Source organism: Gorilla gorilla, chromosome 7 (genome assembly GCF_029281585.2).
Source record: "Gorilla gorilla gorilla isolate KB3781 chromosome 7, NHGRI_mGorGor1-v2.1_pri, whole genome shotgun sequence".
NCBI lineage: Eukaryota > Metazoa > Chordata > Mammalia > Primates > Hominidae > Gorilla > Gorilla gorilla.
In genome coordinates, this window is record NC_073231.2 from 68,141,473 (window position 1) to 68,161,831 (window position 20,359).

At 35.0% G+C, this 20,359-nt stretch overlaps 1 protein-coding gene across 5 annotated transcripts in view; it reads left to right on the forward strand.

The window, feature by feature from the left end:
* RB1CC1 (RB1 inducible coiled-coil 1) overlaps positions 1–19,256 on the forward strand; it is an 88,958-nt gene extending 69,702 nt beyond the window's left edge. For 3 of the 5 annotated variants that reach the window (XM_019032475.4, XM_055348775.2, XM_055348774.1), the window contains exons 19-24: positions 6,064–6,118; positions 7,165–7,212; positions 11,607–11,665; positions 13,971–14,107; positions 17,346–17,416; positions 18,283–19,256. In XM_019032475.4, the coding sequence (XP_018888020.2) occupies positions 6,064–6,118; positions 7,165–7,212; positions 11,607–11,665; positions 13,971–14,107; positions 17,346–17,416; positions 18,283–18,360 (448 nt within the window). In that variant the 3' untranslated portion in view covers positions 18,361–19,256. The remainder of the gene's footprint in view (positions 1–6,063; positions 6,119–7,164; positions 7,213–11,606; positions 11,666–13,970; positions 14,108–17,345; positions 17,417–18,282) is intronic. The other 2 variants (XM_019032476.4, XM_055348776.2) reach the window with 1 other exon arrangement.
* The last annotated feature ends 1,103 nt before the right edge of the window (positions 19,257–20,359 follow it).

Consider the following 20,359-nt stretch of genomic DNA (forward strand, 5'->3'; position numbering starts at 1 on the left):
ATCATGGCAGTAGTATTGAGCCATTCTTATTTACAAGGAATGTTGACATTTTGGGGTCCATTACCTATAAAGAGGTTATTGTAGTAATGAATATATTCATTTTGGTGAGGAAAGGCAGGGAAGGGTTTTTTATTATTATTATTTGTTTATTCATATATAGCAAATGTTTACTGCATTACATTGAAATCGTGGCAGAGCTTACTGGAATTTAGAACTTTCTTACCAGTTCTCCATTGAATATAGTGAAAGACCACTAAAATTGTGCTTACAATTATATCTATGGGAGAGACAGAATTGGGAGGAGAAAGTGCTCCTTTCCAAAGGACGTTGCAAGTAGAGTTTGCATTTCTAGTTGCACCTCTGGGATTTCAGATATGGGAACTGAGATTCCAAGGGCAGAAAGTCCAGATCATTATGCCACATAAAGAATTATGCCCAGTGGGTCAGTGAACACTACACCCCCATGTGAGATGAAGTAATTCGAACAAGTGATTTGTACCAAAAGATATCATAGAATCAGCGTGGTCCCCTCGTTCAAACAGATCCAGGTTCAAGTCCTGAGTCTGGCACCTGCTTGGGAACTTGAGCAAGTCATCATCCCTTATTTTTCCATCAAGATAAAAGTTATGATAACAAGACAACAGTTATGATACACCAGCAGGGTTGCTTTGGGCATTAATATTTTATTTTATTTTATTTTATTATTTATTTATTTTTTTTTTTGAGATGAAGTCTCGCTCTTGTCCCCCAGGGTGGAGTGCGACGGCACAATCTCGGCTCACTGCAACCTCCGCCTCCTGGGTTCAAGCGATTCTTCTGCCTTAGCCTCCTGAATAGCCGGGATTACAGGTGCCTGCCACCACGCCTGGCTAATTTTTGTATTTTTAGTAGAGACGGGGTTTCACCATGTTGGACAGGCTGGTCTCGAACTCCTGACCTCAGGTGATCCACTCTCCTCAGCCTCCCAAAGTGCTGGGATTACAGGCGTGAGTCATCGCACCCGGCCAGGCATTAAATTTAATGAGCACCTGTGAGAAGGTGTGGTACACAGTAAGAAACCAGTAAGTGCAGGGTCCTTCGTACCCCACCTCTGCCCACTCAGAGGAACGCAGTTAGTTGCATCTTCATATAAGCACATTATCTGCCTGACCTTTGAGAAACTTTGGTAGGGGAGTTTTTTGTTTGTTTGTTTTTGAAAAATAAAATTACTTAGGTTTCTGTCTGGTTGAAAGGAAAATAATAGAAACTGGTTACCTTTAGACTTTGAAAGGTATAAGGCTTAAGAATGTATATTAAAAATAAAATAGAACAAAAAAAGTAATTCAAAAAAGCAAATCAAGAAAACATGGTTAAGCAAATCAAAAAAACAAATCAAGAAAACATGGTTATTTAGCAAACATGAATGACATAAATATGTCCGGACATGTGTGAAAAAAGTGAACCACCTTATGAAAACCTCTCAAAAAAAATATATCCAACTTCATTCTACATATAGGAGAGGTACCTAGAGCCAAATGATAGAGAAAGTTTACTATAATGTGATTCAGAAAGATACAGAAGGGAAAAATATAAAAGCAATTCAAAGCAAAAGGCTTTAAAAAGCTTTAGGAATTTAAGGCTTTTTTGATTGACACATAAATTATACATATTTATGGTTTACAGTGTGATGTAGTTACATGTGTACATTCAAATCAGAGTAATCTATCACCTCAAACGTTTATCATTTCTTTATGGTGAGAACATTCAAAATGCTCTTTTCTAGCAATTTTGAGATACCACAGTACATTATTGAACACCAAAACTTATTCCTCCTATCTGGCTGTAGCTTTGTACCCGTTAACCAACCTCTCCTCATCTCCTCTCCTCTGTACTCTCCCCAGCCTCTGGTAACCACTATTCTGCTCTCTGCCTACGTGAGATAAACTTAAGATTCTGCATATTAGTCAGATCATATGTAGGTTTTTTTATAAATATGAAAATTGAGTTATTCAGAACTAAAGTATCAAAAACAGATATGACGAAAGTGGTACTCTGAGAGAACTGTGTAGTTCCTTTATTTTTAAATGAATTAATAAAAACAAATGAGCCACAATAAAATAAAAGTTGTTTAGTAGATATTGAGATAAATAGAAGGTACAAATAAATATATGTAATGAAAAGAGGGACATAACCTTAGTTATAGTTTTAAAAATTACAGAGAACATGATACAAGTTAATCTCACCTGTGAATTATAAATACAAGGAATCCTGAAGACAATTTTAGCTTATCAAATGCCTTGTGGTTTTATGATGATAAAGTCATCATGACCCAGTGGAGTATTTTAGGAATGCCAGAGTAATAACTAAACAGTAGAATACCTAACCATACTCACTGATTACTTGAGAAGGTTTATAGAGTCATGTCAGTAGAAGCTGAAATGACAATTGATATAATGCAGTGCCCATTTATTTAATAATTTAACAAAAAAAATCCTTAGCAAACTAGGAGTAGATGGGAACTTCTTTTTATTTGTAAGTATATGGGAGAGACATAGCAAGCATCGTATTTCATATTGAAACATTTAGAAGTGTTTTTCATAAATTCGGGAAGAACACAATGCCAGCTGTCACCATTGCTATTCAGCAAGACAATAAATAAAATTTGGAAACAACTTTTTCTGTCCTCATTTTCAGACAGTATCCTTTACAAACCACAAAGACCTAAAGACATATTAGAATTAACAGAGTACATCAGAGTGTAGATCATAGATATATCCAAAGAGGAGTAGTTTGCATATTTACCAGCAAAAGCTGACTTTAATATGTATAAAAGATCCCAATAAATATTTAAAGGAATAACTTACTTGTAATTAATTTAACAAAAATGCGCAAGACTTCGTGAAGAAAACTAATTTTATGAAGAGGCCTGAAAGCTATACGTGGAAAGATAGATGGAAATGGAGTATTATTAAGATATCATTTTTCTCCTCAGATGTATTCAGTGATTTAATCTATTACTCAATTAAAATTCTAACAATATGTTAGGTTAAAAAGTGATGTTTGATGCTAGAATTCGTATTGAAAAATGTGTAAAAATAATTGATAGCATTTCTAAATAAAGATCAGAGAGTAGAGATTTGTCCTGCTAGGTGTTAAGATATAGTCTTAAACTACATAAATAGTATTTAATTCAGTACATTATTGGTATAGCCACAGGCAAATAGATTAATAGAGTTAGTAATCTTGAAACAAACCAGTGGGTATATATGGAAATCTACATGTAGCATTTTAAATCAGTTTGGTAAAGGATGGACTCCTCAGAATGGGACATTAGAGGCATTGTTGATCTATTGGTGAGAGGTGAGCCATATTTTACATTGTATATATAAACAAAATGATAGATGTAGTAAAGACTAAATTTTTTTTTGAACTTACAGAGTTTCTTAAAGAAAATAAAAGACTACTCTGAAATCAGAGTAGGAGAGCACTTGGAAAACAATAATCAATATTACATTGAAATTTAAAGCTTGAGTACAACAGAAAACATAAACAGCAGAAGTCTGGTGGTTAATATTTTTAATAAATAAAAGATAAAAACCAAACTTTTAAATAATGCCAGTTTTTTATAATCTCTTTTAAAAAATAGGAGAGAACTCTTCCCAACTTATCCTCTGAGGCCAGTATTATATACTAATACCAAATCAGACAAATATATCAAAAGAAGAAAATACATCTTCTATAACTATTGACACAAATATTATCGGCAAAATACTAATAGATCCAGTCTGGCAGAATACAAAAGGAATTCCAATTGGCTTTATTTCAGAAATGCAAGGTTGGTTTAACATCTGAAAGTCAATTTATGTCATACACTATATCAGTAGAATGAAAGGACAGAAAAACACATGATTATCTCAATAGATGAAGAAAAAGCATTTGACCAAACCCAACAACCTTTCATCATAAAAACACTCAACAAACTAGGAATTGACTTCCTCAACCTATTGAAAGGCATCTGTGAGAACCCACAATTAACATCATACTCAATGGTGTAAGACTGAATGCTTTTCCCCTAAAATCAAGATGAAGATGGCCTGCTCTTGCCACTGCTGCTCAACATTGTACTTGGAAGTTCTATCACGGGCACTTAGGCAAGAAAAAGAAATTAAAGGCATTGGCCGGGTGCAGTGGCTCATGCCTGTAATCCCAGCACTTTGGGAGGCCAAAGTAGGCAGATCACCTGAGGTCAGGAGTTCAAGATCAGCCTGGCCAACATGGTGAAACCCAGTCTCTACTAAAAATAGAAAAATTAGCTGGGCATGGTGGTGGGCACCTGTAATTCCAGCTACATGGGAAGCTGAGACAGGAGAATTGATTGAACCTGGGAGGCAGAGGTTGCAGATTGCGACCCTGCCCTCCATCCTGGGTGACAGAACAGGACTCTGTCTCAATAAATAAATAAATAAATAAATAAATAAATAAATAAATAAATAAATACATCTAGATTGGTAAGGAAGAAAAAACACTATTTGCATACATTGCCTGATCTTTTATTTAGAAAATCCTAAAGTCTCCTCTAAAAAAATACTGTAATTAACAAACTAGTTCAGTAATGTTGGAGGATACAGGTTCAGTGTGCAAAAATCAATTGGAGCTGGCTGTGGTGGTGCACAGCTGTAGTCCCAGCTACTCAGGAGGCTGAGGCAGCAGGATCCCTTGAGCCTAGGGGTTTGTGAACAGGGATGACATAACAAGACCCTGTCTCTTAAAAACTTATCATTCTTTCTACTAGCAATGAATCATCCAAAAATGAGATTTAAAAGACAGTTTCTTTTCTGATGGCATCAAAAAGGTAAAAATACTTAGGAATAGATTTAACAAAAGAAGTTTAATACTTGTACAAATTGCAAAACATGGAAAAAAGTTAAGACAGAAGGACATCCTGTGTTTACTGACTGGAAGACTTAATCGCCTTAAGATGGTAGCCCTCCCCAAATTGGTCTGCCAGTTCAACACAATTCTTACCGTAATCTGAACTGTGTTTGTTGCAGAAAAGGGCAGGCTGATCCTAAAATTCATATGGAATTGCAAGAGTCCCAAAATAGCCAAAGCAATCTTGAAAAATAACAAAGTCTCACACTGTTTGACTAATCTTAAAATTTGTAAGCGAGGGTAATAAGACACTGTAGTGCTAGCCTGACTGTATCAATGGAATAGAATTGAGAGTCCAAAATTAGCCCTTGTATTCATGGTCGGTTGAACCCTTGCATTTTGGTTAAAGGTGCTGAGATGGTTCCATGAAGGAAATAGCTTTTTCAGCAAATGGTGCAGGGATAGCATAGCTGGATATTCTGATGCAAAAGGATGAAGTTGGACCCTTTCCTCACCATATGCGCAGGTTGACTTAAATAGATCATAGACTTAAGTGTAAAAGCTAAAATTATAAAACTCTTACAGAAGTCAATCTTTATGACCTTATATTAGGCAAAGCGTCTTCCTAAAGAAGTAGCATGTTGAAGAAGACAGAATACCTGCCTTGCATCAAGTTACTTGAAATATAATTTGGGGATTATACCTGTAGATGAATTTTAAAACCTAAATAATAATTGTTTTTCTCTTTTCTAATTTTATAGCATTTTTTAAAATTTTCTAATTTGTTTTCGGATGTTTTAGTGTATTGGGCAAATTCACACCTGGCATAGTAACTAGTGAGTACATAGCATCCACTTAGTAAATCTACTGAAGTCTTTAGCCACTCAAGAACTACGATTTTATCATGGATTCACTCACAAGTATTAAGAAGAGTGGTTCTTAATGCCTGGGAAAAATAAGAAATTTAAAGACATCTCTAGATAAATGCATACACAAAGTTTTACTTATTATTTCAAAAGGTTTATAGATCTAGGTCTGCTACAGAGAATATACAACATTGAAATTACATGCTAACTGAAATAAGCTACTTTTGAAAACTTATGAAAACCCTTAAATTGTTAAAGTGATCTGTATTAATATTTTAATTTCTAAAATCTTGAAGAATGTAAAGTTTAGAATTTCAAACTGAAACTCAATTATTCTCACTTTTAGAGAAAATATTCATATGTTGTCTGAAGAAAAACAGCGGATAATGCTGTTAGAACGAGTAAGTAAATTATCTTCTTGAAGTACCATGTTTCATATGTTCACTTTTGGATACAGTTAAACTTCATTCTGGAAACATACAATAGACTATTTGTGTTTATAAATTAAGCCTTTTTATGATTAACTTATTTTTGTGGTTACTGTTTTGGGAAGTCTTGTCATTTTATGATCTTACTAGCTAAATAGTTGACGGTATTTCAACCCTCCCATTTGTTGTAATTTCCCAATGAATGAAGTCTGTATGAGAGGAAAAAGTTGGTAGTTTTTATTAAATCAGTGTGTAAAGTAATAGTTTTACCTAATAGTTGAGAATTCAGCAAAATAACATGAATGGCAATTTTAAACATCTACTTCAAAAACAAAATATTAAATACTTTTTAGAAATTGGCAAAAACAAAAATAAGTAATGAAGGGAGTTATGTTTTAAATGAAGAATTGAAATGGACAAGAAAAAACTGATAATAAAGGGTTTCCTTTATTAAGGGTACTATAAGATCAAATTGGTACACATTTGGCAGATCATTGTTCATAGATTACTTTTCATTCTTTAGGCCTATAAGATTTTCAACAATGCCTTTTTTTCTTTACAAGTGTAATTGTCTGATAAAAATCCAAATTCAGAATTGTACAACTTCATTTGAATATAGCATGTTTTCTATTATGAAAGGGTTATGTGATTTCCTACCTCAGCATAATCTGAGATGTATGTTACAGATGCCAGATGTATTCTCTTAGGCACGACTTAGTTAACAAAGTCTCTGGGGATAGATCTCAGATTTTACTACATATTTATATATTCCACAGGTGTTTCTAACGCGTATTAATGTTTGACAGTCCTTGGTAAATGTATCTAAAATTGCTCTGGTTCTTATTTAAGCTAGTAGATAATGAAAACATTTGGAAAGGATTCATAGAAAATAATATCCCCATCAACTTTTCATACCCGAACCAAACATTTTTGTCTGATGAAAACTTTGACAATCACTGTTTAGATTTATTTGAGTTAGGTACAAGGATAAACCACAGGTCTCTTTTTTCCACCTGCAGACATTGCAATTGAAAGAAGAAGAAAATAAACGGTTAAATCAAAGACTGGTAAGATTTTTCTTCTTGGTAAATTGGTCTTAACATTTTTAAGTGATTTGCATTATATTTCATTATGAAGATATTCTATCAGAGGATGTATGCTTTGATTGACTTATCTATAGTAGGTTTGTTGGTCCGTGTTGGTCATTGAATCCTATTGATTTTCAGAATGCTGAAGTCAGGCCAGAGTTATCTCCTGACTGTAGAGTCAGACTTTTTCCTTAGCGTGAAATTAAATAATATCTTGGCGAATTTACGGCTCTAGGTCTGACCAGTTGAAGCACCTAAGATTCTTAAAATCATCAAAAATCAGTTTTGAGTTATGCTTCATAAGTCTTTTGAAGATTAATATATTTACTCACAAGTGTGCGTAATTTTAATACATTGTATCTTTTCATGATTTTTTTTTTTTTTTAAGACAGTCTTGCTCTGTAGCTTAGGCTGGAGTGGTGTGATCTCGACTCACTGCAACCTCCACCTCCCGGGTTCAAGTGATTCTTGTGCATTAGCCTCCCGAGTAGCTGGGATTACAAGTGTGCTGCGCCATCACACCCGGCTAATTTTTGCATAATTAATAGAGACAGGATTTCTCCATTTTGGACAGGCTGGTCTCAAACCCCTGGCCTCAGGTGATCTGCGCACCTTGGACTCCCAAAGTGCTGGGATTTACAGTGTGAAACATTGCACCCAGCCCTTTTCATGAATCTTATTTTTAAGTGAAAGTGCCTGAAAGGCAAGAGATCCCATGTGGTACTGTAAATTGCCCTGGTTTTTATTGATTTGTTTTGTTTCGTTTTTAATAAAAAAAAAAAATCAAGACAAGGTCTCTCTCTGTCGCCCAGGCTGAAGTGTGGTGTTGCGATCTTGGCTCACTGCAGCCTCAACCTCTTTGGCTCAAGCAATCCTCCTGTCTCAGCTCAGCAAGTAGCTGGGAGTACAGGCGAGTGCCGCCGCACCCAGCTAATTTTTGTTTTGTTTTGGTTTTAGGTTTTGTTTTTTTGTTTTCGTAGAGATGGGGTTTCACCATCTTGTCCAGGCTGGTCTCGAACTGCTGAGCTTAAGCGATCCGCCTGCCTCAGCCTCCCCAAGTGCTGGGATTCCAGGCAAATTGGAATTGCCTGGAATTTTGCTGCACCCAGCCAAACTGCCTTGGCTACCTGTGAATTTAACCAATTATTTGAACAGCCCATTTTGCAGCCAATTATATGTTTTAATAAAGCAATAACTTTATTTTTTCAAGTTCTATTAATTACAGTTTACAAGGTAGTAGGAACAGTTTAAGGCTTCTGTTCAGTACTTTTGAAAAGTTTTGAAATACTTTTTAGAATTTAGTTTGTTTAAAAAATAAAAATATCTTGTAGTGAGACATCTCCTTTCTTCTTTATACCTTAACTTGAACAGCAAAAATCACATATTTTGTAGTGATTATACTGTGAATCATTAATTTTATCACAAAGACTTAGAAGAATGGTCTATCTCAGACATGACTCAATATGTGTTTTATGTAGTATGCTTTATTTATCCTCAATAGAATATAAGCTCTGTTTGGCAACAATTTTAGTCAGTTTTGGTCACCGCTACATTCTTAGCCTCTAGAATGGTAACTGATATACTATAGATGCTTGGCATATGTTTGTAAATTAATTGTGAACCCAAAAGTATCTGAGACAGGTCTCAATCAATTTAGAAAGTTTATTTTGCCAAGGTTAAGGACGAGCTCATGACACAGCCTCGGGAGGTCCTGACATGTGCCCAAGGTGGTCAGGACACAGCTTGGTTTTATACATTTTAGGGAAACATGAGATATCAACCAGTATATGTAAGATGTTCTGTCTGGAAAGGTGGGACAACTCAAAGCTGGGAAGAGGGCTTCCAGGTCATAGGTAGATAAGAGACAAATGGTTGCATTATTTTGAAACTGTGATTAGCCTTTCACTGAATACACAATTTACATGTCAGAGGATGGTAGAGGAATTGTCACTTATGCTTCAGTCTGAAGCAGTGGGGCCGAGAAAGCAATCATATACGCATTTGTCTCACGTGAGCAGAGGAACAGAGGGATGACTTTAAGTTCTGTTTTTTGTCCACAAGGAATTTTCTTGTGGGCAGATTGTGAGGTCTTTGTAGCTATCTTATTTTAGGAATAAAATGGGAGGCAGGTTTGCTGGATGTAGTTCCCAGCTTGACCTCCCTTTTCCTTAGTGATTTTTGGTTCCCAAGATTTATTTTCTTTTCACAGAATAAATTGTCTTTCAGACCCAGAGAGCATCACAGTCACATTCAGAAAGGTGTCCAAATGTAAATCACACTTTCACATAGACTTACAGCTATATTAACAAATTTTTTTTTCCATTGTCTTCATTTGTAATATATAAAAAACTTAAGCTTTTAAAAAACTAAAGTTGCATTATGGTCTTAAAAATGATGGTCAATCTTATCTTCACTGGCAGGATATAGACCATTTGTCTGGATAATTTTAGTAAGTTGCTATACAGTTTTAGGCCTTCCTAGTTATTATTTGTTGTGTTATTTCTCTTTTTAAAACCCTGCATTGTACCAGATAGTGTTCAGAGGGAAGTGGAGGAAATTCAGAGCATCAAAATTTGACTTAATAAACAAAATATCCTTATCTGTCCTTGGTTTGTGCAACCATGCATTGGGCTCACTTTGCTTGGGAAAAATAGGTGTTTTTATCACCCTTTCAAGCTTCAAAGACCTTGGTTTCCATGCTTCAGGTCTTATGAGATGGTGTGGATAAATGGATTGAAGCTTGTTTGAAGAGGAGAACAGTCCCAGCTAAGCTATGGCTATAGCTTATCAGCTAGCAAGTACCATTTGATTGTGCTCATCATCAGTAGAGGAAATGGGTGGCTATCACAAAATTCATTGTTTCGTGATTGTTCACAAATTTTTTTAAACTGAGACATCTCAGAAGTTTCATTGAAGATGAGAAAAGAGGTTTGTTCTCAGCCTTCAGAACTTTATGCTCCCACCCCAGTTTAACAAGAGTAGTAGTGTTTGCTAGGCAAGGTGTCAGAGCGCTGGCATTGCAAAGTGGTTGACTCTGGTTTGGTAAGAAGAATTTACTGACAACAGTATAGGTTTGAAAAAGGAAAGTTTTATTAGAGCGAATGATGCTGAAGAGTGTAGCTGGGTGCCTCAGCAAGACAGGACTGAGCACACTGTGATGAATTTTCCCGACGAGCATATATGGACCTTAAGGCAGGATCTTAAAGGTAGTTTGGACCAATGTTGGCCATGTAGGTCATGATAAATGATTACATTTGTAGACATTTTTGTGTCTTGATGTCAGCAAGGGTTGCTCAGTGAGTTTTGGCATGCATACATTCCGGAGATGTATAGAAGTTCTAGTTACTTACAGCATTTTTGAAAGAGACCTGTAACCACATGCTAGGAAAGTTTAATTATTTCTAAATTCCTCAGATAGTGTTCCGCCTCCAGATGGCCTGTTTGATGGTCACCAGGTGTCTTTGCTTGCTGCATTATACTTCTAACCTCTGCCTTCCAGGCTCAAGTGATCTTCCCACCTCAGACTTCCGAGTAGCTGGGACCATAGGCGCTTGCCATTATGCCCAGCTAATTTTTTGTATTTTTGGTAGAGATGGGGTTTCACCATTTTGCCCGGGCTGGAGATTTTAAATCTTTTTGGTTTTTTTGTTGTTGTTGTTCGTTGGGACAACTACAAAGACTCAACTCTTCAAAGACTCAACTTCCTGGTCATAAATTGTAAGATTGTAAATCAACCCCATCCCCTTCTCCCCTCTGCCTTCTCCTTTTCTCACCAATCGCACTTTTACCCTATTTGGAAAAAGTTTAGGTCTGAGCCAACCGGGATCAGCTTAGATTGTGTGGTCCAACCCCAGCCAATAGGGGAAGGACACAGAAACAGAAACTGCATTAGAGATAAAACCCCTTCCTTCCTTTGTTTGGTGTTCTCTTGCAATTGTGACAGCTGTGAGCAGCAGCCTTCTGCAGAAGTAAAGTTGCCTTGCCAAGAAATTTTCTAAGTGTGGGTTTCTTTTGGGTACACTGAGCACTTGTTTCCAACATTGTTGTTTTTCCAAAATGAAAGATTTTGAATCTAACGCATTAGAATTTTCAAAGTCTTCTTGAAAAATTTGTCCTTGTCTCTGTGTTTTATTTTTAAGATTAAATATGTAATATTAATAAAATGTGATTCAAAAATCAGTTTTTAATCTAACCAAATTTACTAATGGTTGAAATAAAGGAATTATTAATGAACATAAGAACTATATTAGTTTGGGTTCTTTAAAGCTGGACACAGGCTTGAATGTGTATAACAGTGGGTGAAATTTTTGCAGTAAGAATGCATGTGGTACTCAAATTGTGTAAGTTCATAAACTTTTTTTTTTTTTTTTTAGATGTCTCAGAGCATGTCTTCAGTATCTTCAAGGCATTCTGAAAAGATAGCTATTAGAGAGTAAGTATTTTAGTTTTGTGGGTATTTTTCTGTGAAAAACATTCACTGAATTGTTAATGAAAATGTATTTCAGTGACAGTAATTCAGGTCCAGGTTCATTGAGCTGAGTGTTCTGCACTCAGTAGTAGTAAAAGTTTTTTATTGGAAAGCAGGATTTTTCTAAATTGTTATTCTGGAAACATTTAGATTGCCAAAACTTTCCTGTTATAGCATTATGATTAACATAAATATCCTTGAAGCCTTTTCCTCCAGTTAACTTTTCAGCATGTGCTACCTCTTTTAAATCCCATTTATCTCCTTAGTCTTGTTAATCTATGTTGGAGAGTTTTGATTTGTTTTTAAGTTGCAGTGTTTCCTCATTTTTAGTTTTTAGATTTCATTTTATTAATATTCTACAAATTCATAATAAACAAATTGTCAATGAAAAAGTCAAACTCTGTAAAATATTTGAAGAGATTTATTCTGAGCCAAATATGAGTGACCATGGCCTGTGACACAGCCCTCAGGAGCCCCTGAGAACATGTGCCCAAGGTGGTTGGATGACGGTGAGGGGGAAACTTGGTTTCATACATTTTAGGGAGACATGAGACATTGAAGATACAAGTTGGTTTGGTCCAGAAAGGTGGGACAAATGAAAAGCTGGGAGGGTAGCTTCCAAAGTATAGGTAGATTTTTAAAGTTTTCTGATTGGCAGTTGGTTGAAAGAGTTGTCAGTAGAAAGGAATGTCTAGGTTAAAATAAGAGGTTGTGGAGACCAAAGTTTTGTCATGCAGATGAAGCCTCCAGGTAGCAGGCCTGACAGATAATAGTTTGTAAATGTTTCTTATCAGGCTTAACCTCTGTGTTAGTGTTAAATTCTTGTTGACTTTTCCTGAATTCTAAGAGGGAAGAGGACATGATGAGGCAAGTCCAACCCCTGCCTTTTGTCATGGCCTGAACCAGTCTTTCAGGTTAAATTTATAGGGCACTGGCCTAGAGGAGGAAGTTCATTCAGATGGTTGGTTGGGGGGGCTTCAAATTTTATTTTTGGTTTACAGAATTTATTATCAGTTGAATGGTTTAATAATTTTCCTGCACTGTATTACCCCATAGTTAAAATTTTTCTTTAGCTTTGGTTATTTAAATGGAGCTCTGGAATAATAAAAGCATTGTTAGCAACTTATGAATAGTGTTCAGCCTTTTATCCTGACAGGAAGGTTGTGAAAGTTAAGACCCTTTATTTAACTTCTTGTATTTTATTTCTAAATTTCTACATTTGTTGACCACATTTTTGGTTGTCAGATATCTGTGATTCTGACTTTTCATGTCTCATTAAAATTTCATTTTCTCTCAGTGATTTGAAAGGGCTTAGTGGTATCTGTCTTTACCAGCTGTATGTCATGTCAATGGGCCGTTCATTAATGTTCTTTCAGAGACTAGAGAGAGAGGAGCTCCAAAAATACTGCCTCATAGAGGCCCCATATCCCATCTCCCCATTTTAAGTTATTAGCTTTTGGCATTTAGCCAAAACAGTGCCTGCCACATGGTTGTTAGGTAATCACTAAGTATTTGTAGGGTAACTTAATAAATAAAAGACATTAAAAGTTTCCCCAGCTGATTTTGATGATTTATTAGGTATAGGATCTACCAATTTAAATGATCTTGACAACTGAAAAATATGAGATTGATTTTCAAGGCCTTTTGATGTTTGGAACAACAGTTCTGAAAAAGGCTGTAAAGAGACAAACACCACTTAAGCATGTAATTGGTTGTACCCACTTCTCTCTTTCCCTGTCTTCTTTCGGGCTTATACCCCAAAATAGTAGTATCTGTTGACTTGTTTAGACCTAATTAAGCACCTGACTTCTGGACCTAGCTCAGTTGCTTTTTCTTATAAATTGAAGAGCACTACGTTTGGAGACAAGATCTAATTTTTCTTTGACACTGTGACTGTATATGAGATGTCTCTCTGAATTTTTGGTGTGAAATGAAAGATTAGGAGAAAAAAATCTTGCTATGACTGGATAAACTGTAATGGGTGCTTTTTCTGCTTTTCATCCAGTTCCTTAACGTTAGATAATGGAAACTTTATTAAAGAAATTTTTGGTTTTTGACAGCCCCTGACATCATCCTTTGAATATCTGTGCATGACCAGCAGTCCCATTAGGACCTGGGCAGAATGCAAAAAGAGTATCATGTAAATGTGAAATTTAATGTTGCATTAATATCTTAATATGTAGTTGAGCATTAAGTATATATGCTAAGTTTTCAGAATAGGGGGATTGAAAGTAACTCTAAGTCAATAAAATTGCATTTCTTTATTCAGTTTTCAGGTGGGAGATTTGGTACTCATCATCCTAGACGAACGCCATGACAATTATGTGTTATTTACTGTTAGTCCTACTTTATATTTTCTACATTCAGAGTCTCTACCTGCCCTGGATCTCAAACCAGGTGAGGGTGGTAAGTGTCATTCCATGACTAAAATATAAACCTGGAATGGAGGAGATTATATAAGTAAAGATTTTTTTTCCCTGTTTAATTACATAAGAATTAAGTCACTAAGAGGGAACCCTGTGTAATCTGCTTTTTTATAAAATCTGTATTATCTAGATTATTTTCATGGATTCCATTTACAATTCAGAATTAAGGAGTGTAGCTTATACAAGGGACCAGTTGATCAGAATGTGCAGTGATTCGGACATCTCATAACCCTAGCAGTTGGATAATTATATTGTCAAAATTCTCATGTACAGACTATTCAAAATTAATGTATGCTTATTTGTTTATATAAAAGCATTATTTTTTGGCAAAAATTTCTTAAATTATAAAATGTCTAGTCTATCCTATATCATCCTATGTTCCTACCTTGTTTATCATTATACTGTTCTATACACTTATTTTTTTAAAAAGGAAATAAGCTTTGTTAAAATATACTAAGTAACAATGTCTATTATCTATTTGATTTTTAAAATACTAAAAAAGAACAGAATAGATATCCTGGCGTACTTAGCCTAAGTAGAATTATTTTTAACACTAAAACGAAGTAAGTCCATTTAGATTGATATTCCTAATCTAATTGGACTGACTCGCAACAAAGTCAAGTATCTATCTATATATTTATAGATAGATATTTTTTTTCGAGACGGAGTCTTGCTCTGTCGCCTAGGCTGGAGTGCGGTGGCACGATCTCAGCTCACTGCAACCTCTGCCTCCCAGGTTCAAGCAATTCTGCTGCCTCAGCTTCCCGAGTAGCTGGAATTACAGGCGTGTGCCACCACGCCCAGCTAATTTTTGTATTTTTAGTAGAGACGGGTTTTTACCTGTTGGCTAGGCTGGTCTCAAAACTCCTGACCTTGTGATCTGCCTGCCTCAGGCTCCCAAAGTGCTGGGATTACAGGCTTGAGCCACCGTACCCGGCTTTTTTTTTCTTTAAGACAAGTTTTTGCTCTGTTACCCAGGCTGGAGTGCAGTGGCATGATCATTGGTCACTGTAGCCTTGAACTCCTGGGCCCAAGCAATCCTCCTGCCTCAGCCTCCTGAGTAGCTGGGACTAGGTACTATAGATTTGCACCACCACTATGCCCATTTTTTGTTTTGTTTTGTAGAGGCAGGGTCTCGCTTTGTTGACCAGGCTGGCAAATTCCTAGTCTTGAACTAGGCCACTTTTTCCCATGACAACTCCATCATGGCTATTTGTGGTTGGCTGTTTAGAGTATCCATGAAACAGTAATCATGTAACCATGAAAAATGAGAAGATAGCTTATAACTTACTATTTTTACTTAGTACTTTTTACCTTGAAAATAATGAACCTGATATTTCTTTTGTCTTTTATAGGGTTTTTTGGTTTTCAGTTGTTTAAACCTTTTATTTGAATATGATTTTTAAACTTAGAAAACGTCGCAAAGATTAATATAGTACAAAGAAAACCTATATTTCTTTACCCAGATTCATCTGTAACATTTTACCCCACTTGCAATATCTTTTTATGTGTATGTATCTAAGATATAAATATACACAAATGTGTTCCCCCTTTTTTCCCCCAGAACCGTATGATGATAAGTTTCATCTTAGCCCATTACCTTTCAACATTTCCATGTTCATTTTGAAGACTTCAGTGTTTAAATCTGGGAAACATTAAAAACCTTTTTTAAAAATGCACACTGCCATTTTAAAGGCTTTCTCAAGTACTGCAGAAAAGAATTTATTTATTTAGCAGTCTTACTTAACCATTAATAACCCCTCCTTCCTTTTTTCCTTTGAGGAATGCCAGTTGGGATCATGCTACCCCTGCGTTGTTGCCTTGGGAGAGTGCGGATTACCAGAGTGTTTTCATGCCTTTTGTTAGTGGGGCTTATTACTCTTCTGGCATCATACAAGCATTTATTTTTAGATGATTCTTTTTGGATGTTAGTAATTGGCTGTGAAGTGCTAGTTTGCTCTTCAGAGAATTCACCACATCCTATTGTCCAGAGGCTTTTCTGTTTCTGTCATGTGATCGTATTCTTCAGGTTCATTTCTGATTATTTATTTGGGATATCTTTCGTGTATATCTTCCCAAATTATTTTTATGGAATAAAAATCCGTATGCCTTCTTTCAAAGGCTTTAGCCTAAACACAATACAGACAGTTCCCAACTTATGGTAGTTCTACTTAAAACTTTTTGACTTTACCATGGTGTGAAAGTGATACACATTCATAGAAACTCTACTTTCGGTATCCACACAACCATTCTGTTTTTCACTTTTAGTATTCAATAAATTACATGAGACATTCAACACTTTAAAATATGCTTTTTGTTAGATGATTTTGCCCAACTGAAGGCTAATGTAAATGTTCTGAGACTAGGCTAAGCTATGGTGTATAGTAGATTAGAAGTATTAAATGCATTTTCAACTTAGATATTTTCAATATAGGATGGGTTTAATCTGGACATAACCTTATCATAAGTTGAAAGCCATCTGTAGTTTATTGCCTGAATACTTTTGAAGTCAACTTTAATAAGACAGCTTCTTTTCTGATGAATTTAAAAAGAGAATGGGTACCACTTGGCTTGTCACATTTTGGCTTTATGAGGACTAGGATTATCGTGTCTTCTCTCACATTTTTCAGCTTTCCTTCATTCACACAAGTACTGCCCTTCTAGAATTTTTTGGTTCTTAGCCCTTATTAATTTATTGAGTACCAACTGTATACACACTGCTGTGCCAAGCACTGTGGCATACAGATGTGAGAACTGTTCACTTGCTGCCTTTGAGAACTTGTATTAAAAATACTGCCCATCAAAAATCAGTGTTTTGCTTTGAACCTATACATTTTGTTTGCTTAAAGAAATGGGAAAGGTCATCTTTATTAGTTCTTTCAATAGATGGCACTACTGAGTTAGCCTAGAATTCCTAGATATTTGTTCATGATTTGTATTTAGATTATTAGTGTTTCCTGAGCTGTTATTTCTGTGATTTGACATATCATGTATATTTAATGAGTAACAAGAGCTACACACACATTACTGGTTGAAAAGTAACATGAATTTAGTTTTGTAAATTGTTAAGCATTTCAGTGATTTCAGTAGTTTTTAAAGTCTTACATATTCTTCCACTCATGAGAGCTTTTTTAGTCTGTTTTAATTCTGGCAGTTATGTTTCCATGAATAATTATAATCATACTTTCAAAAAGAGATTAACTATTTAATTTCATTAGCTTCAGGTGCATCTAGAAGACCCTGGGTACTTGGAAAAGTAATGGAAAAAGAATACTGTCAAGCCAAAAAGGTAAAAACGACATCATGTGATACTAAGCCTGGGAACTGTAAAGAAGATTTTAATACTGCTTTATATAGAAATCATTACCACTGCTGTTCTTGGCCTTTATGCTCATTTCAGTTAGAGCTTGAATTTAATGAGAGTGAGTTTGAACTGGCAATTTATAAGTATTCATGCTGCCCTTAGATAGTAGAGATAGATTAACTACAAGCTATCTTGTAGTAACTACAACATATAATGGAAAACTACTACGAAGTCTGTGTTCTATGACTGTTAGGTTACTAGTGTAACTAATTTGCAAGAAAAAAAAATCCCTGCATAACTAGAGACAAAAAGGGAATTTTATTTATAAATACAGTTGATCTTTTATTATTTTCATACTCTGCCCCCATTGAAGAAAGGTAGTGTAAAGTATTTGGTGGCTTAACAAATGGACTGATTGTATAAAAATATCAGTGCTCTAGAGTCAGTGAAGTCTTCTGAGCATTCTTCCTGACTCACTATAATTTGGGGCCTCAATGTACAAAATACGAATAGAACTTGAACCATATAGTATTGAGGTTTCTTTGATACTTAAAACAATGATGTATGGCCCACTTTGTATTATATTCTTTAGCAGTGGCTACCAACTTTGTCTTTCCTGTTCACTCAATATATTCCCTGTTCGTGAGGGGTAGATCTTACATAGTTTGATAAAGACCCCCACATCCCTCCAACCCCTCAATACTCAGCAATGAGTAATATGGTAGGAGGGTGCTTGTGTGATGTGGTTTATTTTTTTGTTTCTTTGTGTGTGTGTGTGTGTGTGTATGTGTGTGTGTGTGTGTGATGTGGTTTAATCACTCTAGTGATTCCATTTTTTCTTTCCCTCTTAGGCACAAAACAGATTTAAAGTTCCTTTGGGGACAAAGTTTTACAGAGTGAAAGCCGTATCATGGAATAAGAAAGTATAACTTATGGACAAAATTAATACATTCTATGACATTTTTTTCTGATTTGTCCTGCAGTGCTCATTCATCACTCCAAAAACAGCAGGCCATCTTTTTATGCAAAAGTCAGCGTGACAATATACTTCATTGGTGTACATCGTTTACTTTTTAACTGGCTTCATTTTAGGAATAATAAATTCATCAGAATCCTTGGCTGAATTAAAATGGTTTTTGTTTTTTGGTTTTTTTTTTTACCCAGACAACTCTAGAAATGCGGACCAAACTACTTCATTTTCTCAAAGGGCATACCTTGTGCATTGTGGCTTATGATGAGCCATATTAATTGCCTGTTAAATATACACTAGCTTGAACTTAGATGTTAAATGTTATTATTACCAGCATTTGTCCTTTTGTGAAATCAGTATCAGAATACTTGCACTCTTTAACACATTCTTTATAAAATGTATAAATTATTCAAAACTATTTAAAATAAAGAGGAGTGTTATTGCATGCTGATAATCATTTTGAGTTTGCCTCAGTAGATACTAAAGCAAATTGTTTCAGTTTTTTTAAATGCCCTTTGATGTTTCAAAAAAAAAAAAGGAACTGTAATTTGATTGACTGATTTTAAGATCAGCCGTAAATAATCAGCAATCTTCAAAAGCACTTTCAGTGGATTGGTCATCTGGGTTCTAAAGGGAAGAGTCTGTGCTACTAACCATTTCAAATGCAGACTCAAACCTTCCCAACATCTTTATGACTCTAGAATAATCATATTGATGAAATCGTAATTCATGGTTGAGTTTCAGAACAAAAGATATTCATTGCACATTAACCATTTAGAGGTCATTTAAATAACAAAATATTGTATTGTAAAAGAACTGTACAATTTTAAAACAATAAAGATTTGAACCTGTAAATGTGTGTGCCTTTTAAAGAAGGATACATTTTTAATATATTTGAGTGATTGCTGGGAAGTGTGAAAATATTGTTATGTATCATATCAAAGAGAAACATGTTTATTACAAAAATGTTCTTTAACTATATACTATGTAACAGGGTAAACAGTGTTATGTAGAATAGAATTGTGTAAACTAGATCTTTAGAGAAGTTGCCATTGAGCAAAGTTATTTAAATGAGTTAGTTGAGTTGGATGAGAATTGTTTGAGGTTTGTTGCTAGAGAACAATAATAAAATAATTCTTTTTCAGAAAATATTTAATTTCTTCATAAAAATAAGTTAAATATTTTTTTAAATATGTATATCTAATAGTACAAAATGGAATAAACATCATAGTGTATAGAAAACTGAATTTGACAAGTTAATGAATAAATGAACAAATGATTTCACATGTTTCTATTTAATCTTTCCATGACATCTTTATGCAAAGACTGTTAAAGCAATAACTTTATATAGAGGGTGATTTTGTTAAGCAGATCTGGTTAGGTGTAAATAAATCTGCCAGGTAGGCCATTTTGACTTAATTGGTACCCTTCAAATTTCATATGTGGTCATTGTGCTATGGAATTTTTGTGACACATGATATCAAATCAAATCATTATCTTATTAATATTACTGAATATTGTTGAAGATTGTTGCCTATAGTTTCCTTATATGCTGTTTTGTGTCTGTCTTGTCATTGTTCACGTGTATGTTTATAAAGCACAAAAAGTGAAATACTTTTCTTAGTTAAAAAGTTGAAGAGAAATGAAACTTGGGAATCTAAACTCATCAACTGAGTTATTAGCTTTGGGTAAAGGTGGTGTACCCTGATCTTTGGCATTAGGATACCTCACTTCCAGTTCTAGATATAACTTTAATTTTAGATGAGTTCCATAAACTCTGAACCTCAGTTTTCCCATGTCTAAAATGGGGTAATAATAGGACCTGCCTCAGAGGGTTATTTTGCAGATTAAATGAGAAATATAAGTGTAAAGTGCCTTGAACAATTTCAGGCATATGCTAAGCACTCAACATGTGTTAGCTATTATAAAGATTTGTTTATGTAATACAATCAAACCTG